We start from the raw sequence: 23104 nt of genomic DNA, 5'->3' as shown, positions 1-23104 counted from the left end.
CATTTAAGCCCACAGCACACTCAACTCTGGGTAGGAGCCGGCCACTGGCCGAAAAACCCACCTCCACTGGTATTCGAATCTGCATCCTCCCAGCAATCAGTCCGTGACACTAACCACTTTGCCACGGCGGCTGGTAAGCAGTCAATTTCTAGCGCCAAGACTGCAGCAGATGAACCCAGGAATGTGTGTGTGTGGGGTGTGGAGAGAAAAAGTCTCAGAAGGAGCGGGTGTTGGGGTACTGCCTGCAGCAACAATCCAGCAAAGAAAGAGCCCACCACACCTCCATCCCTGTCCGACCCCTCCTCCAATCCTCCCACCGCCCCCGCACTGACCTCTTTGTTCAGTTCGTCGTCTTTCTGCAGCAGCTTCTGTCGCTCTCGCTCCAGGTTGTGGGGGTCAAGGCCGCCAAGCTGTTTTTCCAGTTCCTCCATCTGCTCCTCCAGCTGTCGGACATTCTCCTGCTGCTGACGCAACTGAAGATTGTCCGTCAGCTCTCGCTCACGCAGCTGAGGAAACAATGTAGCAAAATTCATTCATTTATTTACTGTTGTTGCTTGCAGACCAGCTGACCCCACAGGGCCATACAAGGGCAGAAAAACTGTCAATACTGATCCTGTAGAACCAGGGGAAAGAAAAAAAACATGTGGAAAAGAAAAAGTGTTGGACCTTCAATCTGAGGGTCCCAGGTTCAAATCTCGGTAATGGTGCCTAGTGGGTAAAGCGTGCAGATTTTTCCCATCTCCTAGGTCAACATATGTGCAGATCTGTTGTGCCTGAATCCCCTTAGTGTGTATACGCATGCAGATCAAATACACATGTTAAAAATCCTGTAATCCATGCCAGCGTTTGGTGGGTTATGAAAACAAGAATGTACCCAGCATCCACATCCCCTGAAATGGAGTATGGCTGCCAACATGGCAGGCTAAATAAACAAAATGGTCATGCACATAAAATGTTACATGTATATACAGGTGTGTACTTGTGCGTAACTGAAACCTGATTGAATGACACAAAGCTGGGGAAATTGGACAGGTGGAGGGTGGAATCAAAGATAGTTTCAGTTTCAGTAGCTCAAGAAGGCGTCACTGCGTTCGGACAAATCCATATATGCTACACCACATCTGCCAAGCAGATGCCTGACCAGCAGCGTAACCCAAATCAAAGATAAACACTGGAAACAAATAAAAGTACAAATGAAGAAAGTTTCTTACAGAACTTCATAGAAAGAAGGTGGTTAATGTAACAAAAGAAAAAGTGAGAGAACCTATGTGGCAGTGATGGTGACTGACTGTCATGTTGAAAGTCTTTAGCATTGTACTGGATTGTATTACACTGCACTGTCTTGTATTGTATTGCATTGCACTGTATTCAATTGTATTGTATTGCATTGCATTGCATTCAATTGTATTGTATTGCACTGTATTCAATTGTATTGTATTGCATTGTACTGTATTCAATTGTATTGTATTGCATTGCACTGTATTCAATTGTATTGTATTGCATTGTACTGTATTCAATTGTATTGTATTGTATTGCATTGTATTCAATTGTATTGTATTGCATTGCACTGTATTCAATTGTATTGTATTGCACTGTATTCAATTGTATCGTATCGTATTGTATTGTATTGTATTGTATTGTATTGTACCACTGTCACAACCTATTTCTCTGTGTGAAATTCAGGCTGCTCTGGTCAGGACGAGCACAATGCCACAGAGCAGTGCCACCCATCTCTCTTCTTTCTTCTCCTGCCTATAAGTGCATTTATTTTCCTATCAAAGTGCATCGCTACACAGAATTTCACCTTTTGTTGCCAAGGGTTCTTTTACATGCCCAAAGTGCAGGCTGCACATAGGACCCCAGATTATCGTCTCACCTGAATGACTAATTTAGTCAATAATTTTTTAAGACATGGATGTTGTGTTCTGGAAAAGACTTAATGGGACATGTGCAAACAATGTATATATTTCTCAACTTTATATATCTTTTCAGGTGTTCAAAGAATGGTTCATATATATACCATTTTGGGTTCATTCAGGATAATAAGTCAGGATGTGACATGCACAAAATACACATTGTAAAACAGTAATGGTGGAACTCTGTATCTTTTCAGGTGTTCCAAGAACAGTTTGTATATACAGCCTTTCGTGTTTATTAAGTACATCAAGTCCTGACATAACACATGCACAGAATACATGTTGCACAACAGTGATGGTGGAACTTCATATCATTTCAGGTGTTCCAAGAACAGTTCATCTTCAGCCTTTTGGTTTATTCTGGACAACAAATAACTTCCAGACACATGCACAAAGAACACACTGTACAACAGTAACAGTGGAACTTTATATCTTTTCGGTTCGTACATACAGCCTTTTGTGTTTATTGAGAACAGCAAGTCCTGACGTGACACGTGCACAGAATACACGCTGCACAACAGTGAAGGTGGAACTTTATATCATTTCAGGTGTTCCAAAAACAGTTCGTCTTCAGCCTTTTGGTTTAGTCAGGATAATAAGTCAGGATGTGACATGCACAAAATACAAATTGTAAAACAGTAACAGTGGAACTTTTTATCTTTTCAGGTGTTCCAAGAATGGTTTGTATACAGCCTTTTTGTGTTTATTCAAAAGAATAAGTCACGACGTGACACATGCACAGAATACACACTGCATATCATTGATGGTAGGACTTTAAATCATTTCAGGTGTTCAAAGAACGGTTCATATATGCAGCCTGTCGTACTTACTACAGGACAAGTCAAGACGCAAAACATGCACAAAACACACATTGTACAACCAGTAACGGTGGAACCTTATATCTTTTAAGGTGTTCCAAGAACGTTTCGTATTCAGTCTTTTGTGTTTATTCAAGATAATAAGTCAGGACACGACACATGCATAAAATAATGCACAACAGTCATGGTGGAACGTTATATCATTTCAGATGTTCCAAGAACATTTCGTATTCAACCTATGTGCAAAACACACATTGTTCATATATACAGCCTTTTGTATTTAATGCCGACAGCAAGTCATGATGCGACACATGTACAAAACACATGTTGCACAACAGTGAGGGTTTGAACTTTATATCTTTTCAGGTGTTCCAAGAACATTTCATATTCAGCCAATACACAAAACGCATGGTGTACACCAGTGGTGGGGACTGACTGACCTGCTGGGTGGCCAGACTCTTCCTCATCCTGTTGACGCTGACTGTCACCTCCTCCTGCTCCCCCTTCACCGCCTCCTGCTCCGCCTCCAGCTCCTGCTTCCGCCCTCGCCTCTTCTCCAGCTGGGCCTGCTTCCCCGACTGGGTGTAGCTGTGTAACATGCACTTTGCACATGTCAAAGAACCCATGGCAACATGACAGTTGTCCCTGGGGAAAGCCCAAGGTCAGATCCATGCCATAAGCACATGTTAAAGAACCCATGGCAACAGGAAAGTTGTCCCTGGGGAAAGCCCAAGGTCAGATCCATGCAATAAGCACATGTTAAAGAACCCATGGCAACAAGAAAGTTATTCTTGGGAAAAGTCCAAGGTCAGATTCATGCAATTACAACTTAAAGAACCCAATGCAAAAATTTGTCTCTAGCATAATTCCTAGGACAGATTGATGCACACAGCACATGAATAAGAACCAAGGCAATCGCCCCAGGCAAAATTCCAAAGAAAGATCTATGCACACAGTACATGTTAAAGAACCCACAGCAACAACTGCCCCTGGCAAAATTCCATGGATAGATCCACACACTCAGCACATGTTAAAGAACCCACAGCAACAATTGCCCCTGGCAAAATTCCATGGATAGATCCACACACTCAGCACATCTTAAAGAACCCACAGCAACAATTGCTCCTGGCAAAATTCCATGGATAGATTCACACACTCAGCACATCTTAACTCTTTCCGGACGAAGGAATGCTCACGCATTCCTACACAAAACGTATTCGGTTTCGGACGAAGGAATGGAATAACATTCTCCGAAAGTAAAATTCCATCATGCGCTGTACACGTGATTTTGTGATTAGCCAAGCAGAGTGCGCTATTCTGGGTCACTCCACAATCGAATAATATGATTGGTTAGTATGGGATGTGTGGCCTGTCTCGCACACACGCTGACAAAGTCACTGACCGGTCGTCTGCTCACGTGCCAGCCTGTTAGCAAAGCGGGCTCTTCTCAGAATGTTGTGAAGCGAACAAGGCAGTGACAGCAATGTTTTAGGGTTGCCGAAGTACTTGAAATGCTACAAACTGAAGGGTCGGACATTGAAGAGGTGGATGATGATGAAGAAGAAAGCGAATTTAATGCAGAAAGCGAGCATGGGCATGGTGATTCGGGGTGAAAAATTGGCAGTATTTTCTACATATGGCAAAACTGTAAAAATAAGATGAGAAATTTGATTTTTTTTTTTTTTATATGTAATAGCTCAATACGTAATAAACCAGTTCTGAAAGTTTCATTTTTTTACACAGTATTTTTTGTAATTTTTTTTCCAAACCCCTACAAATGGGCCGTCTGTGGGGAAAAGCAAGGGAGAAAACTTGTCGTCCCGAGTGAGTTAAACAAGCCATGGCAACAAGACAACTGTCCCTAACCAAATTCCACAGACAGATCCACTTAAGTATTTGTAAAACAAGAGGCAAAGCCTTCAAGACTCACTTGTGCTTCGCACTTTATCCAGTAAAGAAATCATGAGGAGAAAAAAACAAGAAGAGATTTTTAAAAATCGTTGATAAGTGCCCTGTATTATATATGATATATAAAATATGCTTGGAAGAAAAAAGAACCCACAAAAAAAAACACACACACACACACAAAAACAACAACAACGCATGCGAGTGGGACTGAACCATGCATGTTCAGTTCTGAAGCAAGCAGACTAATCCCCACTGCTGTGGCACATCTGACGTCATTTGACTGAATCTAATAGTTAAAGCAAAATTGATATTTTCTTCTTCATGCAACAAATAGATGTGACTGCAGTGGACAAAAAAAACACTGTTTAAATCATGTTTTTTTGTGCGTTTTGATATATCTCGATTATTCTTTTATTTCGGTGGTAAATGAGATGTTGCCATCGCTTCAAGGTCACTGCAACATATGGTAGATCTCTAGATCTGCACTGACGAAGCAGTCTACAATGGGCTGAAAGAAACGATTGATTCAATTTTTCTTTTATGTTCATTCCAGTTAATTCAGCGTCCACGTTAGAATATTTATATGCAGTAAACATGTGAATGGTATAGTATATATCACTGTATGTGTTCTGTCCAGAATTTGTATTTCTTTCCTTCTAACTGTGAACAAGTAAAACGAGGTTGCTGTCTTCTAACACAACCTACCTTCTAGTAGGCCTAACTCAGTGGGAAGTGGTTTTTAGAATTTTCAGATTTTGGAACATATATCAACAAAATAAACCATGATGATTCAGACATACGGCTTAATTCAGGAGACTTACAACCTGTTACTGGTATGACTGTGAAGATTTTTTTCATACTATGTTTGAACCAAATTGGGTATTGGCAGACAAAGTATTTCCAGAGAAAATGGCAATGTTAAAGCTTACCATGGACACACAGACACTCACACAGACAACCAAACACCGGGCTAAAACATAGACTCACTTTGTTTACACAAGTGAGTCAACAAACACAGACAACAACAATAACAAAAAAAAAAGAAGAAAAAAAAACCCCACAGGACTGGTGGCATCACATGTAATTTTATTTTTGAACACATGCACTTACAACTGATCATCTAAGAAAACATGGTACCATGAGTACCATGAAATCAGTTTTGGGCATTGCCTTTGAACCGCATGGGTGGAAGAGTTGATGGTGAATCTGACTTGACGTACACTCAAACACACACACACACGGACATGCACACACACTGACAAACACACAAACAGTGCACTCACAAACTAACACACAATCTCACACACACAAAGTCATACATGCACACACATACTGACAATTACACATACAATGCACACACACTCACGCACACACATGGCACGAGACCCACACGGACACAAACGACTCACGTCTTGATTTTGTTGGTGATAACCTGGACGTTGTGTTCCTTGCTCCTCACCTCCTCTATCTGAAACAGTGTGAAGACAGACAGTGTGACGACTGAACAATGTGAAGACAGACAGTGTGACGACTGAACAATGTGAAGACAAACAGTGTGACGACTGAACAATGTGAAGACAGACAGTGTGACGACTGAACAATGTGAAGACAGACAGTGTGACGACTGAACAATGTGAAGACAAACAGTGTGACGACTGAACAATGTGAAGACAGACAGTGTGACGACTGAACAATGTGAAGACAGACAGTGTGACGACTGCAGCACCAGTCACCTTTCCCTGGCAGTGAATGGGTCAATACTTGTTTGGCTGTTATCAGATACTGACATCAATCTGACATCAATCTGACATCAACAGCAAACTGAGAGCTGCATAACCAATGGTTTCTCTACTCTCTGTGTGTGTGCGTGCGTGTGTGCGTGTGCGTGTGCGTGCGTGTGTGCGTGTGCGTGTGCATGTTAACAAAAGCGTTTTTGTAAAGCACCTAGAACAGATTTCTGGATAGTGTGCTATATAAGTATCCATTATTATTATCATTATTATTATTATCATTATTATTATTACTGTATTGGCAATTCATTTTCAGCATGGTTTTCTGTGAAGGATTAAGACTAAAACCACAAGGCAAGATGGCACTGGCTCTTTTTTTTTTTTCCATTATACTTATATTGTTCTATCAATTTGGTCAAGGTGGACGCATTTTCATCATGTGTAACAGTGCAGTTTTATAACATATAATAGACATTATACCTAGCATCGACACAGAGTTATGGACACTTTGCTTAGCTAACGTAATGTGGAAAGAACCCAACCCACACATGGGATATCTTATGTATGAACACATTTCCTCTAGTTTTCTATACGTGACTATATAAAACACCCATTACACAGTCATGTTAAACATTACTGCAGACACATACGTGCACATGAATACGCGCATGCATATATTATTTACATACTCGCATACTTACACATTCATGTACATCTGTTCTTCAAGTTAAAAAAAAAAAATCATTGAGTCTTCATTATTATTGTGCATTTTGATTTTCCATATTTTGTTATATTCTGGCTCTTAGTGCTGCAGCCTTGGGGGCTTGTTGGCCTTTGAAGACCATCCCCAATGCCGGCTGATCTAAAGTTATCTTGGATGAGAGAGTGGGGATGTAACTTGAGCAAGACACTTTCCACTATAATCAAAATCTAGCCCAAACTGTTGGGACTGCAGTTGCCTCCTCTGCTGTTCTGATGGTTACTGTTGGACCCAACTATCATAATAAATATATATGTACACAAAGAGAGAAAATGGCATATCTCGTAAATAAATAATATATATATATATATATAATTTAAATAAATATACATAAATATATGAAATACATATTTGTATTGTATCACTCCTTTTGTCATGACAGATTTCCCTGTGTGAAATTTGGGCTCTTCTCACCAGGGGAGAGTGCGTGGCAACAATGACAGCGCCACCATTTTTTCTTTCCTTCTTCCTGCCGGCGTGTGTATTTGTGTTCCTACCAATGTGGATTTTTCTACAGAATTTTGCATGGGACAATCCTTTCATTGCCCTGGGTTTGTTTACATATGCCAAGTGCACGCTGCACACAGGATATTAGTTTATCATCTCATCAGATAATACAGTGCACAGAGCACCACTGAAGGTCTAGTGGAAGGGGGGAGGGATACTGGTTTATTATCTCATCAGATAATATAGTGCACAGAACACCCCTGAAGGTCTAGTGGAGGGGGGAGGGATACTGGTTTATCATCTCATCAGATAATACAGTACACAGACCACCACTGAAGGTCTAGTGGAAGGGGGGAGGGATACTGGTTTATCATCTCATCAGATAATACAGTGCATAGACCACCACTGAAGGTCTAGTGGAGGGGGGAGGGATACTGGTTTATCATCTCATCAGATAATACAGTGCACAGACCACCACTGAAGGTCTAGTGGAGGGGGGAGGGATACTGGTTTATCATCTCATCAGATAATACAGTACACAGACCACCACTGAAGGTCTAGTGGAGGGGGGAGGGATACTGGTTTATCATCTCATCAGATAATACCGTGCACAGACCACCACTGAAGGTCTAGTGGAGGGGGGAGGGATACTGGTTTATCATCTCATCAGATAATACAGTGCATAGACCACCACTGAAGGTCTAGTGGAGGGGGGAGGGATACTGGTTTATCATCTCATCAGATAATACAGTGCATAGACCACCACTGAAGGTCTAGTGGAGGGGGGAGGGATACTGGTTTATCATCTCATCAGATAATACAGAGCACAGACCACCACTGGCGAGTGTGGGGACTGAACCAATGCACTCCCATTCTCTCGCTACCTGGGAGATCTCTCTCTGTCTAGATATATATCTAAAACGTCAATATTTTCAATTAATATTAATATCATTCACTCACCATGCTAAGGTCTGAATTGGTTTGGACTGATGTCATTTAACATATTTATGATCTGATTTAGGAAGAGCTGATGCGGTATAACATGGCATGTTATGATCTGATTTGGTATGGAAATGGTGGTCACTTTTCAAGTGCATTGCTTGCAGTTACTGGTTATAAAAGTGGATGTTTACATATTTGGTAAAATATCTTAAGCAGACCTACTGTAGCTGCAGTTTTCAGAATTTCTAATGAATAATTTGGAATGAGGTTTCTTATTTTGGAATAAATGTTTCTTAACCCTTTCACCATCAATGTTGCAATCAGCACCAGCCAGACAGAGCACTGATGCTGCTGAAATGCGACCAGATCTGGGTCGGTTTCAGTTTTAGTAGCTCAAGGAGGCGTCACTGCGTTCGGACAAAACCATATACGCTACACCACATCTGCCAAGCAGATGCCTGACCAGCAGCGTAACCCAACGCGCTTAGTCAGGCCTTGAGAAAAAAAACAAAACAAAAAAAAACCGGTGGAATAAATAATAGATAAGCTTGCATAAATAAATAAATAAATAAATAAATAGTAATTATAATATAGAAAAAGGTAGTAGTAATAATATTAGTAATACTAATAAAATGATAATAATAAAACATAAATAAATAAATAAATAAGACAACAATGGTGATAAATAAGTGAATAAATGTAAAATATGAAGACACACATTCACACATACACCCACACATGCATAACAGAAATGCACCAAACATGCAGTTTCACATATATGAAAGCACAGTCAAATACATATAAACGTACATGAGTCCAACACACACACACACACACACACACACACACGCATTACCGTGCACCTCCTCTACCCCCCTCCTCCACACACTCATTTCTAGTCTAAGTATCGCAGCTTCCACGGCACACACACACACACAAACACACACTCACAGAGATGAACACTTACTTGTACAAGCACATATGAAAGCACAGTCAAATACATATAAACGTACATGAGCTCCAACACACACACACACACACACACACATTACCTTGCACCTCCTCTACCCCCTCCTCCACACACTCATTTCTAGTCTACGTATCGCAGCTTCCACGGCACACACACACAACCACACACACACAGAGATGAACACTTACTTGTACAAGCACACACACATACACCCATATCTCCCACCCCCAACCCCACACACGTACATACAAAGATAGATATATATATATATATATATATATATATATATATATATACACACGTTCCAATATCCTGTTGCTCCCACAGTGTAGGCATGCATACACTCACATACCTCATCCTCTACCCCACCTCCCCCCGCACTCCCACCTCCCCTCACACACACACACACACACACGTACACATATCTCTCCTGACACTTGTGTACACTTTCACTCTCGCGCATTCACAAACGCACTCAAAAGCACAGACCCACACATACACACAAACACACACAGCCGCCACTGACTGGCCACAAGAGGGATGGGAAAAGATCTCTGATGCCAAGAACGTGGCGTCTAGTGTGTTGCTCAGTCTATTGTATTTGGAAAGGCCCACAGAGACTCTGTTCCGTTTTGAAGAAATTTGCGCAATGTTGGTTTGGAAATGATGCCGATATTTGTTTGATTTGCAAAGCATCGTGCTCTACCTTTCATGTTAGACTTGCGGCCGCTCCCTCTCTCTGCTTCTATTTCTTTGAGGCGATCGATGGTGTGATGGCCTTGTACCTGTTCTTTTTGGTATTCTTCGACTTTTCTGAGGATTTCCGATTTTCCAAGATGTAGGCCGCTCGTTGGTGTTGCGTTACCAGCAAGTCTGTCAGCTCGCTCATTTCCCTTAACACCTGCATGTCCCGGGCAGTATGACCATGTGAGGTTTTTAATCTGAAAGTTGCGCATTGCGTTATGCCACTCTGGGCTTCCCATTCCGTTTTCAATTTTCTGTATGAGGTTCATTGAGTCGGTTAGAATCATGGCATGTTGGTTTCCGGGCGTATGGATGGACGATAGCCACTGGAGGGCATGTGTCACAGCTTCAACTTCCATCGTTAGGCTGGAGGTTGTGACTTTGTAGGCAGCATTCTCTTCCCAAATTGTTTTTCCATTTTGTTTCGCAGTGAATCCCCAGCCAGACTGGTCTTTGGTGACTGAGCCATCTGTGTATATGATGGGTCGATTATCTGCAAACCAACTGCTCCTTATTTTTGGAGGTATGACAGACCATATTTTGTGTGTCACAGTAGAATCCCCAGCTGTTCTTTGACACCATCTTTTCTGTGCTTCTGGTGCCAGAGAATGTTGCACTCTAAACTGGCAGTGAAAGTGTTAATTCATGTGTTACAATCAGAACATCTTTTTATGGCATGCAACAATGTAATATTATAGTACAGAAACTGCATCTGAAGGATTTATAATGATAATTTTCGTGTTTTGTATCTGGAAATGTTGTTCTGTAGTTTTCTCAGAAATACATTTTATTTCAATGTGTGATAAATAAAGCTGCTCAGTCTTATTATACTCATATCTTTACTTAACATGTTTTACTTCTTAAACTAAGTTCAACCTTTTGTCATTTTCATATGCATGTCAGATTTGACTGCGGGCTGAGAGACTGAGTGGTGTGAGTGATGAGCCTTTGACTGTGGGCTGAGAGACTGAGTGGTGTGAGTGACGAGCCTTTGACTGCGGGCTGAGAGACTGAGTGGTGTGAGTGATGAGCCTTTGAACACACAAAATGTTCAGTCAGATTAATACAGAAGCGATGTATTGTACTGCAATGACCTGAAGAAAAAACAACAGCAAAACCACGTACAGCGTCTTTGCCTTGCTCCAAAGCATCCTCTTTGTTTGAGGTCACCTCTTCTTTCTGACGACGGTATCGCTCCATCTCCTCCTGACAACATCAACCACAGCAACGAGATTGTCCATGAAAAGAAATACAGACACAGAATCGTGCATGACTGTGGATTTGTGTGTGTGTGTGTGTGTGTGCGTGTGTGTGTGTTGGCCAATGAAATGTCTCAAATGAAAGAAAAGTGAAGAAAAGATCATAAAGATGTGCTCCATAAACCCTCAAAACTGAAGCGAAAAAAAAAAGAAAAAGAAAAAAAACAAAAAAACTCAGAAGAATCTAGGGGAAAGGATAGAATGAGGGGAACAGGTGGACAAAATACAAGAAAAAATTCAAAAGAGATAAAAAAAAAAAAAAAGAAGACAAAAGAGAAAGGTACACACACCCACACAAGAAAAGTTTATATGCGGATGCACTGTATTCATTATAATGCATTGTATGACAATGTATTCAATGGAGGAATGTTTTAAGAGAAAGTCAAAAAATAGTAAGAAGGACCAATTAAAAGAAATGAGATAATTCAGGAGGTTGGAGAACAACCCCTACCCCACCCTAGAAACAAAACACCCAAAACAAAAAACACACATACGCGCACACGCTGCTCTCTGTTAACACAGCAGATCTGTTACCCCCCCCCCCCCACCCCACCCCCCTTTTTTTTTCTTTTCTTGTTTCCTTTCTGGGTTTCATGGCGTGCAACTCCCGTGTTCACTTACTAGTACGCATGAGTGGACCTTTGCATGTAAGACTGTTTTTACCCTGGCTGTTCAGGCAGCCATTATTCATTTTCAAGCCTGTGCATGGATACTAAGCAGTTCACTGCAAGGTTCCGATCATGGAACTTCTCCCCCTTTTATACGGTAAGACTGTTTTTACCCTGGCTGTTCAGGCAGCCATTATTCATTTTCAAGCCTGTGCATGGATACTAAGCAGTTCACTGCAAGGTTCCGATCATGGAACTTCTCCCCCTTTTATACGGTAAGACTGTTTTTACCCTGGCTGTTCAGGCAGCCATTATTCATTTTCAAGCCTGTGCATGGATACTAAGCAGTTCACTGCAAGGTTCCGATCACGGAACTTCTCCCCCTTTTATACGGTAAGACTGTTTTTACCCTGGCTGTTCAGGCAGCCATTATTCATTTTCAAGCCTGTGCATGGATACTAAGAAGTTCACTGCAAGGTTCCGATCACGGAACTTCTCCCCCTTTTATACGGTAAGACTGTTTTTACCCTGGCTGTTCAGGCAGCCATTATTCATTTTCAAGCCTGTGCATGGATACTAAGCAGTTCACTGCAAGGTTCCGATCACGGAACTTCTCCCCCTTTTATACAGTAAGAATGGATCCGCAAAGACAGAAGAAAAAACCCAATGACATCTGCACTTTCTGCGAAGAACAGTGTCTCCGTTTCTAGTCCCTGTGACTGTCAGAACGTTTTGGTGTGGAAGTATCTGGAACAAGCACGAAGTTCCTCACCTCCAGGGGACGTAACTGCTCCTGGGCAGCCTGAAACAGAAAATAATCAGTTATGGGAACTGAACAGCATTGGAAAACAAGACCAAGAGTTGATTCTTCTGCAAGACCTACTGTCCAACAGAAAGGATACGAAAAGATGCAGGTCTAAATACACAGCATACTTATAATGTTAATTTTCTTAGGCTACCTAAAAAAAAAATTAAAAAAATCTGAATGCAACTCCCACAACCATGTTGCCCACAAATCTTGTTACACACACACATACACACACGTTCACACAGAAGCAAATATTTTCATATACACACACACACCAAACACTACTCACATTCTTCATTATAGCAGAGGTTTTATAACCTAAGTGAATAGAACATTACTGGAACTGGAATCATCTTAGTACGTGCCTTTCTAGGAGAAACAAGAAGCAGAAAAGAAAGAAAATTTTATCATTTTGAAGAAAAGAAGAAAAGAGAGAGACATACAACTGCACCCCACTACAGATTCACAACATACAGGTTCAGTGACTCACTCAGGCACAAGACAGAATCACAACTGTGACACAGAGGTGCTTTGCATTCCCATCAACTTCTACAAGGGTACATCGACAGAATACAACCATTGAAATGTTTTGAAAAGACACAGACAGTGTAAAAGAAAGGTACTAAATAAAACAAAATGAGAATCACAGACAGTGTAAAAGAAAGGTACTAAATAAAACAAACAGAGAATTACAGACAGTGTAAAAGAAAGGTACTAAATAAAACAAAAAAAGAGAATTACAGACAGTGTAAAAGAAAGGCACTAAATAAAACAAGAAAGACAATTGCAGACAGCACCTTAACAAAAAGGAAAAAAGAAAGTATGTAAAAAAAATCTTTAAAAGACAATGTACAAAGACAGTGCCTTGAGAAATTTTTTTTTTAAAGACAGTAGGAATAGAAGAAAAAAAAGAAAAAAAGAAAACAACAACAACAACAAAAATGTACAAAGATGGTACTGTAAGGTACATGAAAATAGAACATGGACAACAGAAAAAGAAGTAAAGAAAAAAAGGGACAACAGAAAAGGAAAAAGGAGTAAAGGAAAGGGGACAATAGAAAAAGAAGAAAAAAAGGGACAACAGAAAAAGAAGACAAAAAGGGACAACAGAAAAAGAAGAAAAAAAGGGACACCAGAAAAAGAAGAAAAAAAGGGACAACAGAAAAAGAGTAAAGAAGAAAAAGGGACAACAGAAAAAGAAGAAAAAAAGGGACAACAGAAAAAGAAGAAAAAAAGGGACAACAGAAAAAGAGTAAAGAAGAAAAAGGGACAACAGAAAAAGAAGAAAAAAAGGGACAACAGAAAAAGAAGAAAAAAAGGGACAACAGAAAAGGAAAAAGGAGTAAAGAAGAAAAAGGGACAACAGAAAAAGGAGTAAAGAAATGGGGACAATAGAAAAGGAGTAAAGAAAAAAAGGGGACAACAGAAAAGGTTGCATAAACAAGTAATGGATACACCAAATTAATGGATAAATAAATAAATAAATAAACAAACAGACAAAATAAAAAAGGTAAGCAGATAGATAATGAAATAAAACAAAAAGTGGGAATATAAAAAAAAAAACAAAAAACAAATAAAGACAGTAATGATAGTAAAAACATAAACAACCAAGCAAATAAATGTCCATAAACACTGGTGTGGGTGACCTTGACATCAGCCAGGAACTCGGTGTTGTCGCTCAGCAGCTGGGCCTGGCTTTCCTCCAGCTTGGTTCTCTGCTGCAGCTCCGCGTCGATCTCCAGCTTCTCCGTCTGCAGCTTGTTCACCTGGCCGCGCAGCGACTGCAGGCGGTCGGAGTGATCCGACATCTTCTGACGCTTGTGGTCCAACTTGCGACTGACGGTTTCTCTGCGATGCCAAACAAGTGACGATAAGCATCATTCCTTTGAGGACTGCGAACTAAAACTGGAAATTTGAGAATTCGTTACACAAAATTTGACAAAAATATCTTCCAAATGCTATCAATCAAACCTGGTCAGCTGATACTGGAAGACAAACTTGGAGGAATGCTTGGAATATTTGTCTATCACTGCTGCCAAAAAAACGTCAAAGCACGGAGAACTAAATCAATTTCTTGTTCTATATTTCATTTTTATTTTATTGTTAATTTACTTTTTGTATGTGGTATGTGTGACTTTGAATGTGTGCCTTATAAACCTTGTTTAAGTTTGAATGACTATCAAAACTGATTCTGTCAGGAATTTTTACTTCGTGTCTTTGTCAGCACATCAGGCAAGAAAAATGGTTGAAGGTCCCAAATCCTTTAAGGCCATCGGGGCAGTGAATTCATACCCACACTGTCCAGGGCCTGCTAGGGCTTGACACAGGAGGGCAGGGCCCAATCCTCTCCTTCCACCACTATAACTTTCCCCAACCAGTCAGGTATCCATTCACACCTGGGTGAAGTGAGAAAAATTGAACTAAAAAGCTGACGGGCGCAATAGCCAAGTGGTTAAAGCGCTGGACTTTCAATCTGAGGGTCCCAGGTTCGAATCTCGGTAGCGGCGCCTGGTGGGTAAAGGGCGGAGATTTTTACGATCTCCCAGGTCAACATATGTGCAGACCTGCTAGTGCCTGAACCCCCTTCGTGTGTATATGCAAGCAGAAGATCAAATACGCACGTTAAAGATCCTGTAATCCATGTCAGTGTTCGGTGGGTTATGGAAACAAGAACATACCCAGCATGCACACCCCCGAAAGCGGAGTATGGCTGCCTACATGGTGGGGTAAAAACGGTCATACACGTAAAAGCCCACTCGTGTACATACGAGCGAACGTGGGAGTTGCAGCCCACAAAGAAGAAGAAGAAGAACTAAAAAGCTTTTTCCAAGAATACACCACCATGCTGAAATGGGGCCTCAAACCCACATCACTGGTCAACACAGGTACACAAGTCCAACAGCTGACCAATTCAGCTACGGTGGCTCCCAGGCACGTACACTGGAATGAAAACTTCATTTTGGCAAGCATGGTCTTACTCCAGTGGTTGGTCACTGCCTTTTTTCTGTCCATAACAGCCCATCTCTCATATTCTTTCGACAAAAATCTCTAATCATTTCTTATCAGTCCTTTACACTAGGTCAATCTATTCCACACACTGCATTCCTGGAATCTGCATTCATTTCTTCCATTCATGTGTGTATACATATCTGAGTGTGCATCACGTGCCTGAATGCATGCAGGTTTGTGTATGTGTGTATGTTTTGTGTCTGACTTACATGTGTGCCTGTTTTGTAACTATAAAGTGGCCCTTTGAGATATCCGAAAATGTTATACAGATATACTGTTATGACCATTTGTTAATTCACAGCTCTTAAAATGAGACTTAAAAAGAACACAATACCATATCATCAGAAATCAGAATACTTGACCCAAAGAGGAAAAAGGTGGATACATCTACAGCAGAAAAAAAAGAAGAAAACATACATGCCCTCATATAAAAAAAAAACAACAGAAAAATCCTGCAGCATCACTTTCTGCATGCTGAACATTGGGAACCTTAAACCTAGTTCTGAAAATTGTCTTTAAACAGGAAAATATCCAACAATAACATGCAGATCACAAGCATTCAAACCACTCAAGCTGCAAGAAAACAAAAACAGTTTGCTCCTTCTACTCTCCACAGATAAAAACAAAAACAGAACAGCCATCGGAAACTGGGGAGCTGAACGGGAGACTTGGGGGGTGGGGGTGGGGGTGGGGGGTTGAACGTGATTCTATCCCAGTGTTCCCTGACCTTCAGAAATGCTGAAAAATGTGAAGTATAAACTTCAGAACACATCCCAATGGTGTGACTTCGATACAAGCCATTGCGCCCTGGTAAAAAGACATTGTCATGCTTCCCTGCCAGGAAGCCTTTCTACGTAATTTTCACTTCAGTATAAGCTGACAAGGAAAAGACACTGCAGAACGAAACACTGACGAGAAAACAAATGAAAGGAGAGACACAACAACACTCACAATTTCATCTGTATGTCCTCTTTTTCATTGATCACCGCTTCCAAAGTGCGGTCAGAGTCTGAAACAAATGTTTGTTTTCTTCTCCATTATCTACAGCAAAGACTTAACACTGACATACCATGATACTACCATGTAGCAGTGTTCAAAAGAGAAAGGTCCGTGAGGGTCTGGTTTGGATTTTCCCTCTCGCCCTTTCTCCAAACTTTGAATGGAAAATCAAGTGTCTAGTCATTCAGATGAGACAATAAACAATAAATAAGGTGGCACTGCAGCACCCACTTGGCGCACTGAAGAAGAACCCATGGCAATAAAAATGTTCTCTGGCAAAATTCTGTCGAAGAAATCCACTCTGATAGGTACACAAATATAAATGCATGCACTCAAGGCCTGACTAAGCGTACTGGGTTATGCTGCAAGTCAGGCATCTGCCTAGCAGATGTGGTGTAACACACCGTAAAGTTCGGTCTATAAGCCGCGATTTTTTACCCCAGCTTCAACCTCTGCGGCTCATACAATGATGCGGCTTATTTGAGGATTTTAACGATCCTGGGAGTGTCACGTTCTCGTCTATTCTTAGCTGCCCTTCAACTCACCAAAGTCATGATTTTTGTCCATGAATTTTTGGATGAGCTTCAGGATAGTGTGCTAACTGTTCACGTTTTATAAATCAAATCCCCACACATTAAAGCCTTCAGATCAGCATTCAGTTCTACTCTGCTCAAGCGTACACCCTCATCATGCCGAAAACGTGAACGTAATGCCTATGATGCAGCCTTCAAATTGAAGGCGATCGACCTAGCAGATGACAGTGCAAGCGGCGAACCAGCAGCGACTTCCACTTTGCGTTCGTGTTCATGAAGTGAAAGCGAGGCCGAAGTCAGTGACAAGATGGCGGAGGAAGCTGTGCTGGTTCTCTTCAACTCGGACACTGAAGGCGAAGATTTCAGTGGATTCAGTGAGCAGGATGAAGTTGAATAAATGTGACTATCCCTAAATTATGGATCTTATTTTCATTGTGTGTTTTTTTGTGTGTGTTTTTTTTGCAGCACTAACAGTATTTTTGCTTGCTTTTCTTTCTGTTGTTCCCGCTTGTGTTTATTTCATAACCTACAGTATTGACAGCTTTTCTGTAGTATCAGTATGTGTTCTGGTACCAGAAATAAGTGCGGCTTATAAGCCAGTGCGGCTTATGTATGTATGAAGTTCAATTTTTTTCCAAAATTTAGTGGGTGTGGCTTATATACCAGTGCGCTCAATAGACCGAACTTTACGGTATATGGATTTGTCCAAAAGCAGGGACACCTTCTTGAGAAATTGAAACTGTTCATATGTTTCTTTCACTGTATTTGTTGAAGGATTAGCAACTGCTTTTTGAGTTATTACTTTACTGGCACTTCTGGTTTTAAATTGCTATTTCCACACACAGGGAGCTGTGGGTTACCTGTCACGATATTACAGAGAGAAACTTTTTCAGCCTGTCATCAGAACATAGCAGTCATCTTCTTTGTTTGTGGACTGCAACTCCCACCTTCACCTGTATACACCAGTGGGCTTTCATGTGCATGGCCATTTTTACATTTTTACCCCTGACGTGTAAACAGTCACACTCGGTTTTCAGAGGGTGTATGCCAATCATGTTTTCGTTTCCAAAGCTCTCCAAATGCCAACATGGATAAAGGGATCCTAAAAATGCATATCTGATCTTCTGCATGCATATACATACAAAGGGGGTTAAAGCGGTAGCAGGTCTGCACATGTGTTGACCTGGGAGATTGGAAAAATGTCCAAACTTTACCCACCTGGTGCCCTGAATGGGATTTGAACCTGAGACCTTCAAACTGAAAGTCTAACGTTGCACCCATTAAAACATAGCAGTCATCTCTGTGACAAAACGGCAACACTGTTTACCCTTGACTACTATTGCTCACAGTATCAGTAACAGTATCAGTAGCTCAAAGAGGCGTCACTGCGTTTGGTCAAATCCATATACGCTACACCACATCTGCCAAGCAGATGCCTGACCAGCAGTGTAGCCCAACGCATTTAGTCAGGCCTTGAGAGAAAAAAAAAATTGCCCACATGAACACTCATCAGTAGGGGGCTGTCAGTTCACTGTGATAAAAAAGGGAAACACATTCACATCATGAAACAGGGAAGCACGTTTAATTCTTTCACCACCATAGGTGACTTTAGTTGACGAGACAGTGCACCGCCATGGGCGACTTTCATCAATATCAAGGGGTCATGTTGCTAAGACCACTATAACAAAGTTCAACTGCTGCAGCCAGTTTCCCACCAATAAAACGATGACTAACCTTTGCCCCCTGACCGAGTTTGAAGTGAACTAGTCCACTGTGTTGTTTTGACATGAACCGAAGCCTGTGACTCAGAGCACTGTTTCTAAAATATTTGGTGCTGGGGAGTGTTTTCACACAGAAACATGGTGGTGAAAGAGTTAAGACATAAAACAGGGGGACACATTCAGTCTTTATAAAACAAACACATTCCAACAGGGAAATATATATCTCATTTCATGTCTTCAAATTATGCCAAAACAAACAAAAAAACAAAAACAAGAACAAACATTTACACTGAAAGTCATCAATGAGTCTCCATTTAGTACCAAGCAAGTAAATGAACAACTGTTTTTGTTTTTCTGATCCTTTTACACATTTAACCAGAACCCGTGAACCAGGGTTCTGAACTTGTTGTTTTCTTCTTCCAAGGGCGGACCCTCCCATGTTCACCAGTGTCTACTGTGAATGGGCTTTGATGGTTACGACTGTTTTTACCCCACTATGACGGGTGCAATAGCCGAGTGGTTAAAGCGCTGGACTTTCAATCTGAGGGTCCCGGGTTCCAATCTCAGTGCACCTGGTGGGTAAAGGGTGACATTTTTCCGATCTCCCAGGTCAACATATGTGCAGACCTGCTAGTGCCTGAACCCCCTTCGTGTGTATGCGCACGCAGAAGATCAAATACGCACGTTAAAGATCTTGTAATCCATGTCAGCATTCGGTGGGTTATGGAAACAAGAATATACCCAGCATGCACACCCCCGAAAACGGAGTATGGCTGCCTACATGGCGGGGTAATTAAAAACGGTCATACACGTAAAATGTTACATGTCTGTCTGAGTGTGTATGCGTGTGCGTCTGAAATGTGATTGAATGACACAGGAAACGAATGATGAGCGCCCAGTGGCAGCCGTCAGTCGGCTCTACCCAGGTAGGCAGCCTGTGGTGCAAATGTCCCCGTGTATGTAAAGCGCTTAGAGCCTTGGTCTCTGACCGAGGATAGGCACTATATAAGTATCCACATCAATCAACTATTAAGGCACCCATACTCTTCTTTCGGGGATATGGACTGAGAAGTGCTTTACCTCCCCCTCATTTTACCCCACCATTTAGGCAGCCTACTCTGCTTTCGGGGATATGGACTGTGAAGCGCCTTACCCTCCCCCCCATCCTGATTTTACCCCACCATTTAGGCAGCCATACTTTGCCTTCCAGAAATGGATTGTAAAGCACATTACCCCCCTGTTTTTGCCCCACCATTTAGGCAGCCATACTCTGTTTTCGGGGATATGGACTGTGAAGTGCCTTACCCTCCAACCTTCCTGATTTTACCCCACCATTTAGGCAGCCATACTCTGCTTTCAGGGATACTGACTGTGAAGCGCCTTACCTGCCCCTGATTTTACCCCACCATTTAGGTGCCTTACCTCCCCCTGATTCTACACCACCATTTAGGCAGCCATACTCTGTTTATGGACTGTGAAGCGCCTTACCACCCCCTGATGCTACACCACCATTTAGGCAGCCATACTCTGCTTATGGAATGTGAAGCACCTTACCTACCCCTGATTTTACCCCACCATTTAGGCAGCCATACTCTGCTTATGGACTGTGAAGCGCCTTACCTCCCCCTGATTTTACACCACCATTTAGGCAGCCATACTCTGCTTATGGACTGTGAAGTGCCTTACCTCCCCCTGATTTTACACCACCATTTAGGCAGCCATACTCTGCTCATGGAATGTGAAGCGCCTTACCTCCCCCTGATTCTACACCACCATTTAGGCAGCCATACTCTGTTTATGGAACGTGAAGCGCCTTACCTCCCCCTGATTCTACACCACCATTAAGCAGCCATACTCTGCTTATGGAATGCGAAGCGCCTTACCTCCCCCTGATTCTACACCACCATTTAGGCAGCCATACTCTGCTCATGGACTGTGAAGCGCCTTACCTCCCCCTGATTCTACACCACCATTTAGGCAGCCATACTCTGCTCATGGACTGTGAAGCGCCTTACCTCCCCCTGACAGCAGCGCTGACTGGGTGGCGATTTTCTTGTCCAGTTCACGGAGCTCCCCCTGGTATCGGTCCATGAGAATGATGTCGGGCTTCATGTCCTTGGCCATGGCTTCATCTGAAGCCTTCATTGACAGCTCCTCTCCTTTCTGAGAACACATCCCAATGACTTTGGTACACGCCATTGTGCTCTGGTAAAAAGACACTGTCATGCTTCCCTGCCATTGCTTCAGTATACTTTAATGCATTCGTTTAGCTGTTTATTTTGTCCTACTATTTCATCTATATCAATGTTCTACACAAACCTCGGACAGGCTCTCAAGGTCTGATCAGCATGTCAGGTTTACAAGAAGGTCAGGCAATTGCCGCAATTTTTTTTAATTTTTTTTTTAATTCTTTTCTTTATTTTCTTACAGCATATGTGGTGTAGCGTAAATGGACCAGTCCACATGCTTTGTCACCTCCTTGGAACTGAAACGGACGTCACTGTAAGCAAGGTGATGCCTGCACAAATCCAGGGCACTTCTTGCCAACTGACCTCACACAAGCCCTCTCCTTTCGGACACATGCCATTTTCACTTCTTTCTTTTTCCCCGTACACAACCAGCATCAACTTGCTGATGAATCTGTCATGGTTGATGTATGCTGGGTAGTTTCATGCTTCCGTAACCCAAATGCTGACACAAACTTCAACATGTGTATTTTATATTCTATATGCGTGTACACATGGAAGGGGGGGGGGGGGGGGGGGGGGGGGTTCAAGCATAGCAGGACTGCACGTACCTTGAACTGGGAGATCAGAAAAATCTCCACCCTTCACCCTCCCCCCCCCACACCCTCCCCTAAATACACATCCACATTGTTTGTTTATTCATTAATATTATCATTATAGTTAGTCATATGATTATTCACTGCTTGATTTTTAAAAGATATATTTTACTTCATAAGTTCACTTCTTTATCTAATGTTTATCTATTCATATTTCATTTTGTTATATGTTAGTTTTATTTCTGTTTGTTTATCATCTTAACCCTTTCATCGCAAGTCAATTTAGAGTACAGAATTCCCTTGTGGTATAAACACAGAAAAGACAGTGGCTAAGAACAGCTGGGGATTCCCCCTGCAATGTATAGAAAACATGGCCTATCCTAACACCGAACATTAAAAGCAGTAGGTTCATGGATAACAGATCAATGAATGGTCACCTTTCAGTGACATGGGTCCTCTACCACGCCTGTGCATAACTGCGAGCTTGGCGGTGAAAGGGTTAAGTTATTGATGTATTTATTTAATGACAATCCATTTATTTATTTATGCATCTTATTTTATTTCATCTTATCTCATTTTCCCTCAAGGCATGACTAACTGCGTTGCGTTACACTGCTGTTCAGGCATCTGCTTAGCAGATGTGGTGTAGCGTATACAGATTTGTCCGAACGCAGTGACACCTTGAGTAACTGCACTGAAGTGAACCACACTCGCCACACACATTACATATCAATCACTCACCGTAAAAGCCATCAAGTTAAAGAAGGAACTAAAGCACACATATCTGAAGACACTCACCTCTTCAATGAGATCTTTCAGACGCTGTGTTTCTTCGCCAATTTTCTGGAGCTGTAACTTGAGGCCTGGCACTTCTCGCTCCTGAATGCTGGCCAGCTGAAGGCAGGGAAGAACACCACCGACAGTGAAAACCATGTCTTTAGTAAAACTGTGTCCTTACATTGAGAAAAGTGTCACCAAAAGTGAAAACCGTGTCCTTACTACAACTGTGTCTTTACATTGAGAAAAGTGTCACCGACAGTGAAAACCATGTCTTTAGTACAACTGTGTCCTTACATTGAGAAAAGTGTCACCAAAAGTGAAAACCGTGTCCTTACTACAACCGTGTCCTTACATTGAGAAAACTGTCACC

The 23104-nt window shown here is 41.7% G+C and overlaps 1 protein-coding gene across 2 annotated transcripts in view; it reads right to left on the bottom strand.

Annotated features, from left to right (window-relative positions):
* The window catches only part of LOC143283662 (DNA repair protein RAD50-like), a 102995-nt gene that overhangs the window by 21444 nt on the left and 58447 nt on the right, over positions 1-23104 (bottom strand). For both annotated transcript variants that reach the window (XM_076589878.1, XM_076589879.1), the window contains exons 24-32: positions 22753-22848; positions 21188-21335; positions 16871-16928; positions 14557-14758; positions 12875-12904; positions 11361-11441; positions 6052-6110; positions 3175-3322; positions 333-506 (exon numbers count right to left, since the gene is read on the bottom strand). In XM_076589878.1, coding sequence (XP_076445993.1) covers positions 333-506; positions 3175-3322; positions 6052-6110; positions 11361-11441; positions 12875-12904; positions 14557-14758; positions 16871-16928; positions 21188-21335; positions 22753-22848 — 996 coding nt within the window. The remainder of the gene's footprint in view (positions 1-332; positions 507-3174; positions 3323-6051; positions 6111-11360; positions 11442-12874; positions 12905-14556; positions 14759-16870; positions 16929-21187; positions 21336-22752; positions 22849-23104) is intronic.

Source organism: Babylonia areolata, chromosome 7 (assembly GCF_041734735.1).
Source record: "Babylonia areolata isolate BAREFJ2019XMU chromosome 7, ASM4173473v1, whole genome shotgun sequence".
In the NCBI taxonomy this organism is placed as follows: Eukaryota; Metazoa; Mollusca; class Gastropoda; order Neogastropoda; family Buccinidae; genus Babylonia; species Babylonia areolata.
The sequence above is the reverse complement of the archived record's forward strand: the minus strand, read 5'-3'. Positions and strand labels throughout refer to the sequence as shown.